This window comes from Dermacentor variabilis, chromosome 10, assembly GCF_050947875.1.
Source record: "Dermacentor variabilis isolate Ectoservices chromosome 10, ASM5094787v1, whole genome shotgun sequence".
NCBI lineage: Eukaryota > Metazoa > Arthropoda > Arachnida > Ixodida > Ixodidae > Dermacentor > Dermacentor variabilis.
The window spans coordinates 52,598,104-52,616,344 of NC_134577.1; the positions used below are offsets into that span (position 1 = coordinate 52,598,104).

At 46.4% G+C, this 18,241-nt stretch overlaps 1 protein-coding gene across 1 annotated transcript; it reads right to left on the reverse strand.

The window, feature by feature from the left end:
- Positions 1 to 3,398: 3,398 nt before the first annotated feature.
- On the reverse strand, positions 3,399 to 13,205 carry LOC142559537 (uncharacterized). Its single transcript, XM_075671120.1, has 6 exons — positions 12,971 to 13,205; positions 12,356 to 12,521; positions 7,825 to 8,047; positions 5,791 to 6,085; positions 4,944 to 5,224; positions 3,399 to 4,182 (listed from the first exon to the last, which is right to left on the reverse strand). Exons 1-5 carry the CDS (start codon positions 13,136 to 13,138, stop codon positions 4,949 to 4,951), a joined length of 1,128 nt encoding a protein of 375 aa, XP_075527235.1. The 5' UTR covers positions 13,139 to 13,205; the 3' UTR covers positions 3,399 to 4,182; positions 4,944 to 4,948.
- Between the last annotated feature and the right edge of the window lie 5,036 nt (positions 13,206 to 18,241).

Consider the following 18,241-nt stretch of genomic DNA (forward strand, 5'->3'; position numbering starts at 1 on the left):
CGTGCGCATGAGGGGGCAGGGGGGGGGGGGGTTTGGCCACAAAACGCTAATGATGTTGATGAGGCTCGCTTGCTTGCTTGGTTGCCTCTTATATTATGGCGCGTACAAACCACGGCGGATTTGCCAAGAATCCGGCGGTTAAAGGGATGGGGCGGTGGAAGAAAACGCGAGGGGAAAAAGTATATGCGAGGGCACAGACGAAATCGTACAAATAATTAAATTAGACAAACTAATGCTAGAGACATCTTTAATTAGAGGAAAAGGTGTGCTTTTGGAAAGAAGAACAAACTAGATGGTAATAAATTGAATTAGTTAAATAAATTGGAATTTTGCAAAATAATGAATCAGTAAGTTAACCAGGTATTCTCCTTCTGTCACAAAGGAACTCGCAACATTTACTATCTATAAAATCTATCTATATATCGCAGACCGACATGCATACGTTCCTGTAGCTAAAACCCAATGTAGCTGCCCCAAAAGAGAGAATCTTTTGAGCGTCTGCAGCAATGCCAATTGGCCAATATTTCGATGGCATTAGGAAATTTCAGTTACTGCTAAAATGTGCAGAATTGTCTGGAAGAAATAAACAAATATACAACACACTATGAACTTTAGAAAAAACCTCCCCGAAACAACTATACATTCCTTCACGGCTGAGCGAACACCCCCCGGCAGTTTCCAAGAAAGGAGGTTCCGAGAGAAAGAATAGACGGTGTGGAAACGTTTAAACAAGGTTGTCTAAACCTTGATTCCAAAATGTCCTTCCTTAAATAAGCAAGACGGCGACAGAATAAGGGCTCGCCCATTTTCTTCTCTGCTCGCAAAATGAGCAGCCCCATAGCAGGGCATTAACGAAAAGAGCCTTTTGAGCTTCCTTTTTTTTACGGATGGATGGATAGATGCAAAACTTTAATGAAGGTCCTGCGGTACGCGACGGAGCGCACTGCGGGCCGCTCCCACGTTGGGACAGTCAGGCCATGCCGGACCGCCGCATCGTGGGCCCTCTGGACAGCCCATAGTTGCGCCCCGGCATCGGGGCTCTTGATGGCGGAGAGCCACTTGTCCTCATTGATTTGTTCTGTGCCTCGAAACGAGCGGCAAGGCCAGATCATATGGTCTAGGCTAGCGAAGCCATTGCAGTGCCTGCAAGAACCAGTGGCATAAGTATCGGGATAAAGCTTGTGGAGTAAAGCCGGGCTAGGATACGAGCCTCTTTGCAATAATCTGAGGGTCAATGCCTGCGCTCTATTTAACTTCTTGTGAGGAAGGGGAAAGTCTCTCCTGCAGAGATAAAAGTGCTACGTAATTTCATTGGATGTGGTCGGTTGACCTCTGTTCTCCCCCACTGCGGCCCGGAGGTGGATTTCCCCATGGTCGCGGAGAGCCAGGCCTCGCGCCTTGGAGTGGGCCACCTCGTTGAAGTTTGTGGGGCCTCCCATGGATCGCAGACTTTGAGCATGCCAAATTGCTTGCCATATCTTCTACATCTTCCTTCTATAGTCATCGTCACCCATCATGCACCTCTTTTTTCCCTCTTTCTTTCCCTCTTCCCCTTCCCCCTATGCCGAGTAGCTGGCTAGAGGAACATACCTCAGGCCCACCTCTCAGCATTTCGTATCATTAAACTTCTCTCTCTCTCTCTCTCTCCCATGATGGATCCCATGTGAGCGGGGAACCACGTGAGAGTGTGGGTGGGTGCTTTTGCGGTCGAGGATGCGGCAGGCATCCTTACACGCGGCGCCAACGGTGAAGGCGCGGATGGCTGCCTTGGAGTCGCTTAAGATATTGGCATGTTTGTCGTCAAGTACGGCCAAGGCAACGGTCACTTGTTTGGCTGAACAGAAAAAGAAACATGTGTGGCTCCCTCGCATACGTGGGGATGCGAATTGGATCCCAGAACTGGATAGGTTTCAAAAGATAGTGACGTCTAAAAAACACCAATGAAAAATTTCGTGATCAAATGAAAAGTAAGATAACCAATTGTTTTAGCAATTTGACAAGGAAGTCCAGCTTAAATAAATAAAGTAATCGGGACAGCTGCGCAGACCTTATGGCGAGTTGCCATAGAGGAAGTGGTGGTGGTTGTTGACCTGACTGGCTGTAGCATATACTAGTGGGATTGGCCACAAATCGTGTGGTTAAATTAGGTGCATAAAAACAAGACAATTAACTGAAACGTTGGAACTTAGGAACTAAAACTTTTGTGAGAGGTAAAAAGCATTCTGAATTCCTAAACACACTAATTTCTTTTTCTTTTACGCCAAGGGCTCTTACCCACTACGATTCCCCATAAAGCAGGTTGCTGAAATAAAACTTGCAGAAAAAATTGTACAAACGAGAAGAAATTTGTGCCGCATGTTGAGATGTAATTACTTTCAATAAAAAATAAAACACCGCAGAGAAAGTTTATTAAGGCGTTTTAACTTACGCAAGTTCATAAAACATTTAGAGCTTTGGAAAACAAATGAATGCGAAAGTGACAGCAGTCAGACTTGCGCGAGCACAAGGAGTACAAGAAGAAATAAAAAAAAGTCTTAAACACCACTCCATCCTCGGACGCAATGTCGCCGCTCCGATTCGACGCACCGGTTGGATAGGCGCCAGCTGGCACAGGTTATGCTGTGGTGACCACGTTATTTCAGAGAGCGCAGTGACTCCTGAAAGACCTGCACTCACTCTATTCAATTTTAACCTGGCTCGACACAGTGAGGGTTGCACAAATTTTTTCACAGGATCTCGCGAGATTGTGCAAAGACGCTGGCACTTCTTATTGGCGAGCTGCCCATGTACTCCGAAATTTCACGTGCACTACGGGACCCCTGGGGTTAAAAAGAGAGAGACAGAAGTTAAATACGAAATGCTGAGAGGTCGGCCTGAGGTATATTCCTCTAGCCAGCTACTCGGCATTGGGGGAAGGGGAAGAGGGAAAGAAAGAGGGAAGATAGTGGTGCATGATGGGTGACGATGACGATAGAAGGAAGATGTAGAAAATATGGCAAGCAATTTGGCATGCTCAAAGTCTGCAATCCAGGCCCGTAATTTTTGAAAAGTTCAGTAATGCCAGGATGGCCTTGAAACTCGATTGAGCATCTGGCCAAGGGCCTAAAATAACGTGCTCCGACAACGGTGCGCTGTCGCGACGCGTAAGTTCGTTGTCCAAAAGAATGCGCCACATCCGCTGCCAGGGTCAGGATTGGCGTTTGCTATCACTCCCAGGGTCAGCTCTTGCGCACATACATACTAAAGATTGTGGTCGTGAACAGAGGTCTCCGCATCGCTCTATACATATAAAGAACAGCACTCGTTACGCAGATGTCTGTTCGGCTCGGACCAGCAACGAGTTGCGTTTCGTCCAGAATTTTAAAACACAATAAGCTATAGCCCAAGTTACCTCGTCTTTTCTATGTAACTCTCGCAGAACGGTCTCTCGCGCACCCCTAATTCATCCCTGTCTGCTTGGTGTGAGCCGATTCTACAAGACCATATGGTACGTGCACTTGCCAACTTCAGTAACTTTATTCCGCCAGAAGACAATAGAATGCGAAGCTAAATGTTGGTTCCGCCACAGTAACGTTTTTGCACAAGCTCGCTCCAAAACATTTCGCAAAGACAATAGGAGTGAGAGCGACTCGCTGCTGTGCCTTTCGCATGTGCACTGCGCGGTTCGTGTCAGTTTTGTGAAATGCGACGTTTTACACAACGAAATTATAGCGCTAAAGTAACAGGCTCCGCTTAAACTGGGAGACATTTCCATGGACATGGTTGTGTCTATTACACCTAATCATCACCACCACTGACACAGACCGTGTCAATTGCAAGAAACGGACGTCTACTAGAACGGCGTTATAACTCGAGCGTGATAAACTTAACGTCAACCTCAGGGCAACTCCACGGACGTCGCCATGACTGATTAAACTGATCTGTACTTGCAAACTACTGATACAGTGTACAACAGTTTAAACAGATACATGTAAAAGTCTTTCCAGATAATTAGATATATAATTTATCTGCGAAGTGGTTCAGTATACAAGCAAACACTCGATCCAACGTCGCTGATGAATGGGGCAAATAAGGCGCTCTTTATGGTAATATCTAATTTAAATATTATATACAATTCAGTTGCGATGGCGCGGTCGGCGGGTGCAGGAGGGCCTGGTGACCGAGCTGTCTCGCTTGCGATACCTGTAGAGAAAGGACCATTGTTAAGATTTTGATTAAGAAGAACCAGGTGAACCGGAGAGCCACTGTATGTGCCTCGAAACCACGTCTTACGTCATTAAAAGTGGGCGGTATAGTATTCTTGTTTATTCGAAAAATTATCTCCACAGCTCAACACGTTAGCCCACGAGGACATCTCAAATTTCACGAAATCAGCACACGTTTTTAACTTTGTTTATCCAGGTTTACCACGGCAGTTTATTCTACGGCTTATCGCAGCAAAATATCGCTTTATTTCGCGAGATATACCGCTCGAGCGTTATATAAAAAAGGTGAACAATGTGGCGCATAAGTGTAACGGTTTGCATACAAGGTGAGTCTATTTGCAGAACGACAAATATTGGCAACTAATGGGAATTAATATACCCTAAACGATGGCAGTTTGTGCAAAATAGTGCTAACATGAGGATTAAAATAATTGAAATGCGAGTAAAATTAAGTAAAATTTCCTTCCGCTTACAATATGTAAGTGCGGCACCAGGAGTGACGTGACGGCATGTTTAACGCAGGTGCATTTTCGGCCCTGCAGATTGTGATAGAATAGTTGTCTTGCGACACCGAAAACAGCGATAAAATCCAAGTCCGCGAGGGTGATCATCGTTGTTTACAGTCAAAAAGCGCGGTCTAACCGTAAAAGGAAAACATGAGAAACCTGCAGATTCACGCCATGGACCATATTTAGAGCGCGACTACCGAGATATCACTGCCCGCAACTACAAGCTCACCGGGCTCAGTCGAGCAGCTTGATGAGCAGCAGGATCACCTTGAGCCTGCTCATGGGCGCGTACTGGCCGTCCACGTTGAACTCGGTGGCCTGGTTCGCCAGCGCCGGCACCGATGGGAAGTGGCGCTCGAACGCCTCCAGCTCGTCGAGCACCTCGTCCTGGTTGCGTGGAAAGACCACGGCGATGGCGTCGTCGGTGGAGCCGAATTCCTCGCTCAGCCGGCGCATGAGCGGCTCCAGCTGGCTGCTCGGCATGACGCTGAAGACAGCCGCCGACGTCACCTGCCAGGAGGTGGTACAACTGAAGTGGGCGGGTGTTTTCGTTGCAGCTCGCAACAACGATTACCAAGGGTCAGTGTTTAATGCGTCCGTGCGCTTGAGTTAAGGCGCTCAGGCTAAACATCTTATCACGTTTACGTGTGTAAATCAGTTTGTCGCCAGATAAGCAACCTTAGGGTGCTAACACAAGCACCCTTATATGATTAACACGCTTAGTAAAGGGTCCGCGGCTGAGGTAGGAGCAAAAATGAAAAAAATGTTGCCCTCAGCTCGTCGTACTTTCAACCGTTTACGAGTTGCAAAATGGTAGTGATCTAGCCGGTAATGTTAGCGAGCAACTACTCTGCAGAAACTGAGTGAAGTCCCTGCCCTCTAGTATAAGTCACTGTTGTGCAGATACCCCATTAGTGCCGTGAGCTGTCCGTCGTACCCACTACAAGCGATCTTGGCTGTTCACGCGTTCGGGGCGTGACCGTCACTTGCTCATTGTTGGCGACCATCTAAGACGTCTCTTCGGGCGGATGGAATTGAAGGAATTGAAGTGCACCATTCGTCCCGATTGCCGATACCTGCACGGTCCTGCCGGTGGCCTCCTCCGTGAAGAACGATGTGACCGCGTTGCCCTCGAGGTTGGCCGCCGTCACGTGCAGCGCCTGGAACACGAGAACGCCCGGGAGCACGTTGCGAAACAACGCACCTCGCTCGCCTCCCGACGCCAGACGCGGACGGCGAGGCCACAGCGGTGCCACCGTGTTGGACGGGCCGGGCAGGTCTGTAGCAAGGCCCGAAAGCGACATGGAATGCGCCTCTTGGACCCGTTGTCGCCACCACTCGCGGTTCGAGCCAGACGTCGAAGACGACGGCCTGCAACAGTATTGAACCAGTTGGCTATTTGATACTTACTACTAGTCCTCTTGCAAAGGCTCTTTAGTCTCTTGCAGAGATGACCTCAAAGTCGCCTTGTAAGGTCTTTCAAGAAGGTTCGTCCGTTCCGGCGCACCCTGTTCAAGTGGGTGAAGTCAGACGTGTTATCCACTTCGCCGCACAAATGTACCTTTCGTCGAAGCAGGCTATAGCTAGTCAACTACGCTCTTAATTTTTTTTTGTTACTGCCTCCTGATGCCTGCCTGTTGCTTAATATGTTTTTACTGCCTTAAGACAAATAAAATAATTACATTAGCGAACAGCCAGCATCATAAGCTACTAACATCGGCCAATAATTTTCTGAATGTTGCAGAGAAGTCAAGGCCTCTAGCGGGTTCAAGGATTCATCGCGTTCATGGCCGCAGGTATGGTGCGAGTTCGAACCACTACTGGCTGCTGTGCGAGTGTGGATCCTAGCCCGACATTGGTGTGCCAGACATGGAGTGTAAATGAATCTTCATGGAGGTACATTACGCAAGTTCTCATATGCTCCTTGAAATTCTCGCAAAGGTTAACAGCTGCGTTGCGATAGATACTGACAAACTGACAATCCTGACTGATACTGACAATCCTGACAAACAGAAAGGCACATGTCTTCAAACCTTGAAACATCCCGTCATACAAAGCGATGTAGCGAGGATTGGAAGCCTTGTTGTATTTCTGCTTAGTAAACACGCAATTGAAGCAGTTCGCGAATGAGTCCCATTATCGTTGTAAACTTCATTACACTTGCTTTGCTTTCTGTATTCTGCGTTACGAATAAAAGACATTCTGAGTAGCTAAATGCAGCGGAAGCTCTTTTTCGCATCCTTTTCCAGCAACTTTTCTGCACATACTGTCGAATAGCTAATCCCACCATGATTTAGCAGATGTAGCAGATGCATAGATGAATCAAATACCCGGCACCGGTGTCAGCAATACCGAGTTGTGTTTGGTGGTAATCTCGCGCGTCACAACTGAGATGTGATGCGCGCTCTCCCACATTAGGCAGACCTTGCGATCCCTTCAAGATTTTGGGATCGCTTCAGGCAACCGAGCCATCAGTACCGCATTTTCTCGTTTCTAACGAGCACTTGATTCTAACGTGCCCTTGAATGTAACGCGCACATTGACCTAACTAGCCAGATTTTTATTGGAGAAGAGAAAGCAACAATTTTTATAATTTGATAAGATAAATTTTATTGCATTACAGTCACCGCGAGCAAGGGATCGGTAATTGTCTATGTGGGACGCCTTCTTATCAATATACAGTAGCTTCTCATGTTCGGTTCCTTCGATGGCATTTTAAATATTGCATTTCAGAAGCAACTTTCCGACGATCGCAGCCTAACGAGCTTACGGCTCCAACACACATGATGTCGCAGCCACCACCACCCTTATCCCCCCCTCCCGCTCCTCTCTGGACGCAGCATACGCGTGGATTTTATTACGGCAGTTTCGAACTCTAATGGCTATATCTGTCCACCACCTATTGCATTTTTCGTTCCGTACCCAATTTTAACGCACAAGCCATTATTCTGGAGAAAAAAGAAGGTGCTTCTTAGAATCGAGTAGATACGGTACTGGTCCTCTTCTGCCACAGTAGCATCATCCACTGGGCTGCGAGTATTTGAGAGACATCAGGCTCAGTTACTTGGGGCCCCACAGAGGGCATAGCGGTAATTACCATGACTACTCACCCGGGGATGGCGCCATCTGGTTGCTGCCACGGTTGGTCATCGGCCTCTTCGGAGGTGGTTGCTGGCGCCTTCGCGGACACGTCGTCCTCGACGCGGAACAGGAACTCGCCGAAGATGCCCTCGTGCGTGGCGTCCTCGGCGTCGTTCACGGTTGGGACGAGCTCCAGCTTGAAATACACGATGACTGAGTCCGAAGGCAGGAAGTCGCGCAGGCGCTCCACCACTGCGTGGGGACAGCAGTTCTTGTGCTTCTTCAAATCATCATTATCATCATCATCATCATCATCCTGGTTACGCCCACTGCAGGGCGAAGGCCTCTCCCATACTTCTCCAACTACCCCGGTTCTAATGTACTAATTGTGGCCATGTTGTCCCAGCAAACTTCTTAATCTCATCCGCCCACCTAACTTTCTGCCGCCCTCTGCTGCGTTTCCCTTCCCTTAGAATCCATTCCGTAACTCTTAATGACCATCGGTTATCTTCCCTCCTCATTACGTGTCCTGCCCATGCCCCCATTTCTTTTTCTCGATTTCAACTAAGATATCATTCACTCGCGTTTGTTCCCTCACCCAATCTGCCCTTTTCTTATCCCTTAACGTTACACCTATCATTCTTCTTTCCATAGCTCGTTGCGTCCTCCTCAATATAAGTAGAACCCTTTTCGTAAGCCTCCAGGTTTCTGCCCCGTACATGAATACTGGTAAGACACAGCTGTTATAAACTTTTCTCTTGAGGGATAATGGCAATCTGCTGTTCATGATCTGAGAATGCCTGCCAAACGCACTCCAGCCCATTCTTATTCTTCTGATTATTTCAGTCTCATGATCCGGATCCGCAGTCACTACCTGTCCTAAGTAGATGTATTCCCTTAGCACTTCCAGTGCTTCACTACCTATCGTAAACTGCTGTTCTCTTCCGAGACTGTTGAACATTACTTTAGTTTTCTACAGATTAATTTTCAGGTATTTGCAGGCATTTTCACTTTTCGTTATTTATCACGCCAGTACATAACTTTTCTTGAGTATGCGATGGTTCCGACGGCGTAGCTTTCAAACCAAAATGAGTCGATTGCGTATTCACTTTGTTCAGTACAGATTCCCGCAACTGTTTTGCAATAATAACTGGAAAGGATTGCTCCACCTGGGTTTCAAGGCGTCACTTAGATGTTAGCAAACAATCGTCATAGTAATGATTTCTTGACAGGCGTCACCACGATATAAAAAGTTGTAGAAGCCATCGAAGATGAATGCCTAAGATAACTTGTACGGGCAGCAGAGAAAAACGGAGACACTAAACATACTTCTGAACTACGCGGTGTTCTTCAATGGAATATACAATTTTAAAAAAAGGTTGCCAGTTAAAAGTTGCGCAGTTATAATCCTTGAAGGGAATTTCTCGAAGAGGAGGACGTTACTTCCACGAAAAATCAAAATGCGTAGTCGACTAACAAACAAAATTAAACTAAAAGGTTCTACTCATTACGTTATGGTACATAATGCAATTTACAAATTCTATTTGATGAGTTTCCAAGGCATATCGACGTAAAACGAATTCCCAGTATCGCACTGGTTTTGAGGCACTGTTTCACTACTGTTCGACATACAAGCACCATTTTATGCACTGAAGCACAAAAGTAACTGGAACGCCACTGCATTTCGTCACCCGCTATGTGGCTGAATATCTCGAAAATCATGACTTCCTGAGAATTCTTTCCAATTAGATGAACCTTGCCTACTCGCCCGCTAAAATTCATAAATCGCATTATGTGCTGTAACGTTATTAAAAGTTTTCAGCCATTTCTTCATAATCAGTTGATTATGCATGTCGATTTCTTGCGCAAGTAATGACTGCCTCTGAAGGTAACCCAGCTCATGAACTATAATTGTGCTGTAAGCCTCAAAAATAAATCCAGCATATTGGCTAGCATCAATAAAAATTTTTATGGTAGTGGCACGCATTTCTTTTCCACTGTGCTTCATCAACGTACAAATCATCAGATGGGTTGAAGCATATATCTTAATAACGACAATGATTCGTTGAAATACTTGGTGAACGTTGTTCTACATTGCCTGCCACTTCGGGGTTTCCTCAGGGTTCGAAACTGGCACCTCGTATTGTTTATACTGTATTTAAATATTCCCAGCGACCTGATTCCAAATGTGGAATTGCGATTATTTCCCGACGACTGACTGCTGTTCTGTTGTGCTCAAAGCGTCAACGATCAACTTTTTCCTAAGGAATCCTTGCAGATAATATTTGACTGGTGCTCCATGTACGCTGTGAGCCGTAAAGAAATAAAAGACTCAAAAAGAACTTACATAACTCGGTATAACACTCACAGATAACCTAAGGTGGAAAGACCACATCGATAACACCAGCGGAGCAGCCCTACGCAACCTTGGCCTTCAGAAAATAAGCCTACACGCTCCTACCCCAGTGGTGAAACTTGAAGCTTACAAGACGATCATACGCCATGCCTTGAAATATTCTGAAGTAACTTGGGATCCTCACCAGTAATACCAAATCGATCAACATCAACTTGTTCAGACATTAGCAGCAAGATTTATTTACGTTTATTTACTCTTCCTGTAAACAAACGCAATCCACAACAGCCTTTCTAACAAGAGCAGGACTACAAACGCTAAATGTCCGCAGAATAATAGATCGTCAAAAATCCCTTATCAGTTGTCAAACGGTAAATTTAACTCGGACTCATCGTTATATCTGCTCCCACCTGGAATAATTTATTCTCGCATCCACTATTGCCATGTCTTTTTTTTTCCTATAGCTCACGACGTGATCTGTACGATTATTCATTTCTTGTTCGCACTATAGCTTAGAGGAATAGGCTTGGTCCGGAAGTTTTCAGTGGGGCTAATGGTTGATTTCGTTTGAACGAAATTTGGAATTGTATTTTTCATGAGTTGTATTAATTATCGCTCTTCCTCGTGATGTTTTGTATTTTCATAAATGACAGAGGTTAGTCTATTGTATAAGCTAACCTCCCCTTCCTATAACATCCCTTACGGGCTTACAGTATTCTAAATAAAGTAAAGAAAATTATCGGCGTGTTTTTGTACAGATGACACGACAGCGTAACGACGATGACTAAAGACGACAGTGTCAACTCAGCCGGTGTTACGACAATGGAGTTGGCGGCACCAGGCCGATGGCTGTACGCCATAGACCACGTGATCACAACGGAATCACAACGACGTTACCAAGACGACGGCGCAACGACAGCGGCATCAAACGGAAAGGCGACAACGTTACGACGACGGCATGACAACGGGTGCGCACTTGCGCCTTCGTCTCTCGTTTACTCCGCTGAAGCCCGATACTCCTCCGATCACAGAATTTAGAAGCAAGCTCAGCGCCTAAGCCATGTTGTGGCGAGCAGGCAAAGCGACTGAACCGGAGATGCCCACAAGGCTTCGATGCCGAACGTGCTCTGCAAGCGTCAAAGGGTGCTTCGATGGTGCCGCGCTCCACTGCTATGAAGAAGCGAGACAACGCCACCACCGATCCCAATTATGGACATCTTAAGACGCCACAAAGTTCTCGCGCAACAGCACATCCGTCTCAAAGTGATACGTCTCGAAGTGGTATATCTCGAAGTAGTACGTCTCAGAGTGGTACGTCTCAGAGTAGTACGTCTCAGAGTGGTACGCCTCAAAGTCGTACTTCTCAAGATCGTACGTCTCAAAGTGGTACGTCTCGAAGTGGCACGTCTCAAAGTGGTGCGTCTCAAAGTGGTACGCCTCAAAGCGGTACGTCTCAAAGTCGTACGCCTCAAAGTATTAACTCGATCGGATGCAGGGCAAATGCTCGCAGCGGAATACATTCGTTGACCAGCACGAAAACAGCCGAAAGGAAGAACTTAAGCTATTGGCTTTCGTACGTTGCTTTTTCTCACTTAGCCTCCACAGCTTGTGAGCCGTCGTGCGAATGTCATCCAGGTCGTCGAGCCAGCTAACACTGTACCGCGTCAATTCCCTAATCACCATAGTGAGCCGATTCGTCTTCACTGCTGGGTAAAGCCCTCTCTTGCTTTTTTCAACTATACCCGTCTTACGTAAACTGACTGCGCTCTGTGCACTTAGGTTTCCTGATCTCAAGGCATGTCCTAACCTTGTGTCGTCCACGATCGCGTTCTGTTGCTTTAGTAGGCCTGTCTAATTAGCCTCGTATTAATCTAAATAAAACACTAGCTGCCCTCCCTCCCTTTTTTTCAACGCAGCCGTCTTCTTGTCTCAGAACTACGACTACAATTTTTCTGTTCCAAGACTGTTATAGCGGCGCTAAGGTTCTTGGGTTTCATTGTTAACTCCGTTTTAGTTCCGTACGTTGTAAAAAACAGAGTGCATTGATAGAACATTTTTTTTTTGCTGATGTAGTTCCTGTATTTCTTTCCTTGGCCGACAGGCAACGCAGCAATCAGCGTGCCGCATTAATTAAGCACCACGCTTCCGACGGCAAGCTCCGGAGTGGTCAGGATTCCAGCACTCCCGCGGTGCCATGAGTTGCGTACCTCGCTTGTCCTCGCTGAGATCGGCGTGGTGGGAGAGGAAAACGAGCGACGGTCGCAGTCCTGCCATGCGCGCGATGTTTCGGAAGCGCGAAAACTTGGAACAGAAGATGTCAACGCACATGTGTGAGCTGCCCAGCGCTGAGGCGAGGGCAGCCCGCTCCGAGTCCTGCGAAGCCGTGCACACGTTTGTTGTGCTGCATGCCATTTTTTGCGATCTTGCAGACGTGCTGCTAGTGCTCCAAATACAGTTACACAATATAAACTGGAATTCAGCTGTGTATTGCAGACGCTGCGCTGTGACGCTCAAAACTGACCACTGGTGCTGTCACAAAACAAAGCAATGAAGGGTGGGGCAGGGGCGTCAATACTTTCAATACTTTACAACACTGATACTCCGAAGGACCCGATACTGATATACTACTTCACATACTCTAAAGCTGGCACTAACAATGCTGCTCCAACAATGCACTCGAGCTACCTAAGTGCACTCGCAACCAGCCAATGGCCTCACCTGCGTGGCTCTAAAATGAAGTCATTCTGTTATATATATCCGTCGATTGCTTAATGGCGTATCGCTCGAGAATTGGCCGCAGAACCGAAAACAACGGGGCTCACCGGCGTGCAGCAGACAGAGACCGAGACCAGCTTCCTGCGCAGCAGGGACAGGGCGACCGACTGCCACAGCCGGTTCACCTCGGCGCACGTGAAGAGCTCCTCGGTCTCCAGGTGGTCGAGGACGCTTTCCACCACGAAGTCCCTGGCGGCGAAGGGGCTCTCCTCCATGGCGCGACGGGGGGCTGGGTTTTCCAGACGTTCCAGCGGGGCAGAACGAGGCCGCACTCCGCGTGGCGTTTTCTTCTTCTCTGAAGGTGCGCACGAGCCTCGCGATGTCATTCTCCCATTGCGTCTTCTTTTCAAGTTGACTGGCAGTCGTAAAATCTTCATTATTATATGTTGTCATTCAATATATTTATTACCTTAATTTTCTTATTATTTTCATTCTATTTATTTGTTCTCATTTGTTTACTGTATTTAATTTCTAATCTGAGTGGCAAATCCTCCTCGTGAATATGCGTCTTGTTCAAAACAAGATCAACGTCAACAAACCGGACTGTTTACCAGCGATGAAAGGCTTTATGCTTGATACCAATCAATTTCCCTCCTAAAGCAGTGTATCATAATAATTAGTTGCGTATTTTTCGATTCACTTGGTAGTATTCAATCGGGTGGGATTAGCCAAGTATGTACGGCCAGTAATCGCGCCGTCTGAGCATGTGATGTGTTGTTAACCTTGGTGTGCTGCCAAACGTCAGCGAACACGGTGCCTCAAAGGAAGGCAATCAACAGGCGTCAAGCTAGTTTCATGATTACTCGGGTTCTTTGGGCAGCACTAGTTCTTGAAAGCGACCTGTGAAATTCCTTTCTTCTGTAGGCCCTGAAGCAACGCCTTCCATTCCACGCCAAACATTGGCGACAACCAGGCAAAATGTTCCACGTCACCGGGACATAAAGGTTGTTTGAGGGATCGTGTTGACATAGAAGAGGGATGCACAACTATGAAGGCAAGTTCAGGATTCTCATTCTCTACTAAGTCAAATGAAGTCATTCAGAAGTGTCAACCACCTTCCTCAGCTTGGCTGGAGTCACAAATCCGATTGAAGCTTCACCAAAAAGCGTAACGAAGGATGCTGTGTGTAAGCTGCGTGGGCTGCGTAGGTGCCGAGACAGGTCTTTACATTATGCAAAGAGCAGCGATAAGCGGCTCCAGCACGGCGAGCACATTCAGGGCACTTTTAGCAGCCGGACCCTGGAGACCATAGAGAAGCACGCGCATTGATTCTAGCAGGTGCTTCAGCATCTTTTTTTCAACGCTTTTCTTGTCAATATTTTTCAGCTCCGTGCTTGTCTATAAGGGTCGCCGGCTTTACTGACCCTAGGATCCCTTTCGTGACGTAGTGGAACACTACGGCACGGTATCGTCCCCGAGGGTCTAGAGGGCTGCAGCAAACGCCACTTTGTGTCTGTGCCACCCGGAGCCGACGTAAGTTCGCCTTGTGCTCTCAGTGGCGACCCCGTATTTGCAGCCTATAGGCGCAGTTACCGTCCTCGATGCCGACGCAGGCAGTTTTTTTACGAAATTACTCAGTGATAACACAAATTATACCCAAATATGGCTAAATGTCCCATTGCAGCAAGAATAAGGCATCAAGAGCGCAATCCTTTTAATAAAGCGAACCTTTCGAACCTTTCTATGCCTACTTTCCTAACCACTAGGTGCAAACACAAAAGGGATCGCATCACACGGACTTGCGTGACGCACGGGCACGGGACAGATTTTCGGTAGATATTTTTCGAACTAAACACGAAACACTTCCGCGTTAGAAACGGGCGAGCACGGCGTCAGTTGGCCGTGACCTCGCGGTTTGACATGGCGTCTGCTGGAGCCTAGTTAATTTGTTTATCGATAAATGACGCACTACAGTGTATTCTGAAGGACCCATTTACTGAACTTGACAGGCTGAGAGAATTATGTGCCCGTGCAACCGCCAAAACACCAGCAAATACGTTGAAATCCGTGACCTCACGCTAGCTACCGGCCTTGAGATTTCTGCGCGAAACTTAGAAAAACGGAGTAGTTGGGCCCTGTTTCCTTTGTGCGTTTATATGTTTCCATAGCTAATAATAATAATAATAATAATAATAATAATAATAATAATAATAATAATAATAATAATAATAATAATAATAATAATAATAATAATAATGTCTAAGCTTATCTAATCTTGCTCTGTGGTGGCCTTCTAAGTTGAACCAACAATGTCCATAGGCCAAGCACACGTCAATGTACCAGTGAGGAATTATTTCCACGCTGTTTTTCCTGGGATGGCAATACGCGCCTTTGCGTGCCCTTTATGCAGAAGACACCGACGTCCAAGCTCAAGCACGCACAAACGCGAGCGACCAAGAACAAAATACGTATATATTTTTTTACGTCGGGGTGGATGTAATAACAAGAGTTTACCTTTACAAGTTCTGCCGTCATTCATTATGACTTGTCGTAAAAGGCAAGCCGCTAACGGTACCTTTTCCCGAATGGCCAGTGACATTTGTTGTTTCCCAGATATTAACTTGCTGACTAAAATTTAGGGCCCATATATTGAAAAAATAATAATAGCGGGACTTTCTTCTACGTGTAGGCTTGTTTTTCCTCGTTAGCATTCGTGACCGCAATGTTTTCAAGTGGACATGGTTCAATAAACAGATCGCAGCCTAAACAGAAAAGCTGCGAAGTTGTCGAAATTGCCCGGTGTCGTTCGAAATAACCTACTAAGGGGAAACTGTTTATTCGAACACGAATGTCGCAACTTGATCAACCATGACAAAAAAAGTGTACCGAAGTCGCTCAGCGATGTTGTTAAGCTCACAAATTTGTACTTGGGAACTGCAGCCATACCATTTAGGCTGGTAGTCAAGGGTTTGACAAAGGATCGTCTGACGAGGAAAGGTTATTGTAGAAGGAAGCGTACACTCGTCAAAGCTCCTCAACGAACGCACAATTAATATTAGTGCGCATTTCCAGACACTGAAGGGAGTCAATAAACGCAAGGAGTCGAAAATCTGAGATTACATGAAGCAATATTTAAAAAAAGTGAAATATCACGCAGGGTCCGAACACTAACACTAGTGAATAGGGGGCCTACATCGGGTTGTAATAAATGGCACTGTAAGCACAGACACAGCAAAAGAATAATGAAATCAAACGACAGAACAACCTAACATTACTGTGGGCTGAGGAAGTTACAATCTTTTCTTCATCACGCGCACAGTTAGGGATTCATACAATGCAATGCAAAGAGAAGCTCTGGCAAAACATATTGCAGTGATTGGCCATTCACGATTAGTCCTACATTGTTTTTCGCGCCTCCTCTTACGCATTATTCATAAAAGCACGAGCGCAATATTTTGCTTTCATCTTCCTTATCTCCACATATCATCGTCAACACGAGTAGCATTTTCTTTGTCGTCGTGGCTTGGGATCTGTCAGAATAAAGTGGTTCCTCACAAGTTGTGGAGGTCTTCCTCGATTCCCAAGTGCTCGCAACATTCCTCTCTGGAGCTCTGCTTGAGTCACCGCATAACTCCAGCGTTTGCTACCGCGTTCAGTCACCATCATCCCTCACACAATACCGCTATACCTATGCGTGGCCTTCCCCTTCCCGCTGAACCATCAGCAGCCCGTCAACGTGACTTCCAGTGCGCGCTTGCCTACGCGAAGACATCCCTTACAAAAATGATTTTAGACTGTCTATAGAAAGCTATAGACTTTTTATAGACAACCTTGGCTTTCTATAGATTTGGGCTTTTGTTGATACAAAGTCTACAGACTGTCTATAGACGAGAGCCGATAAAGTCTCTATTTCTTTTTGTCTATTCACAGTGTATAGACGGCCTATAGAAGAAAGTCGATAATCTTTGTTTCTTTGTCTGCTTCCCCTCTATAGACTACCTATAGACGAAAATGGATACATTCTCTATTTATTTTTGTCTATTACTTGTCTATAGACTTTCTATAGACGGAAGTCGACAGCTTTCTCTTTCACCGTCTAGCTCTCCCCTAGACTTCGGCCGGAAACAGTTGGCTTCCGGCGGTGGCCTGGGCTTGACCGATGACTTGTTTTTGGGCTTGTTCTTCCTGGCTATGGAGGGAGGATTCCCATGACTTTTGTTCTCATGTAGACCATTGAGCGCTGGGCAAGCCCAGAGCATGTGATTTAGGGTCGCTGGGCCTTCACAGGTTTTGTATTTGGAAGAGTGCACCTCAGGATGCCATTTCTGTAGGATAAACGGGTTTGGGAATGTACCCGTTTGCAGTTTTCGCCAGATTACTTCTTCCTTCTTTGTGAGAGATCTATGGGGGGGGGGGGGGGGGGGCGAGGTTCTTCTTCCCATTCTATAGTGTTCTAAAATTTTCTATAGTGTTCTAAATTTCTAAAATTTGTCGGTATGTGGTTAAGTCTGGTTAAAGTATGGCTTTTTGGAAACGGAGTAGTCTGCCTGCGCTGCCGCAGAGAAATTAATAAGGCCGCGATGGCGGGTGTCGGCGGCGCAAATCACGCTAAAGGCCGGTCTCGCTCGCTTGTGGAACGAACGCGCGCAGTGGTCCATGATAGCAAAACGCATACTGAAGAAAGCAAAATCATCGCATCATTGCACAGCGAACGCGAGATAAGCGGTACACGCGGTGATGCCTTCCGATCCGTAATCGCCAGCAAAACGTGGTGCAGGTTTCGCGCTCACGCGTCCTGCTAGAATTGGAAGGCTTCGCCATTTTAGCCTAATAAAATACGAGAACGGCGGTCTGCGTTCGCACACACAATGCTGTAAATCGGCACCTAATAATGATATACCATTTCGTGGACGATTTCAAAGTGATCCGTCAGAGTTAGGCCAAGTAATAGAACATCAATTTATGGTCCGACAAACTGGGAGCACAGCCTACGGGCAGACTATGTATCTGAATCAGTCTCCACTTTCGGAAGTCAGAAATCGTGGAGACTTACAACAAACCTATGTCATTCTGCGGAAATACTGCAAGCGCGGCAAGAGATTCGTTTTGACTATTGGAGATGAAACGAAGATACTGTAAGACGTTGTAAGAAGACACTAACGCTGTTCCTATCTTTTACAACTCGGTGTAATCGTTTAGGATCATTTTTTTTGATGAGCTAAACAAGAATGTGTCACCATGCATGCTTGAACTACACGCGTATCTGGTGACGTGAACTTGTCAACAACGTCGTGCAAAATGTGTTGGTTTAGGCTACGACATTCATGGCCAAAACCATTGGTTTGTAGTACAGTCTCCAGTCAAGAAGTTGGCACGGC

Excerpts from the sequence above, each read along its gene's own strand:
- LOC142559537 (XM_075671120.1), bottom strand. The coding sequence starts at position 13,138 with ATGGAGGAGAGCCCCTTCGCCGCCAGGGACTTCGTGGTGGAAAGCGTC. Across the intron at positions 8,048-12,355 it reads TCTCAGCGAGGACAAGCGAG|TGGTGGAGCGCCTGCGCGAC; the intron begins GTACGCAACTCA and ends GTCCCCACGCAG. Across the intron at positions 6,086-7,824 it reads CCAGATGGCGCCATCCCCGG|GCCGTCGTCTTCGACGTCTG; the intron begins GTGAGTAGTCAT and ends ATACTGTTGCAG.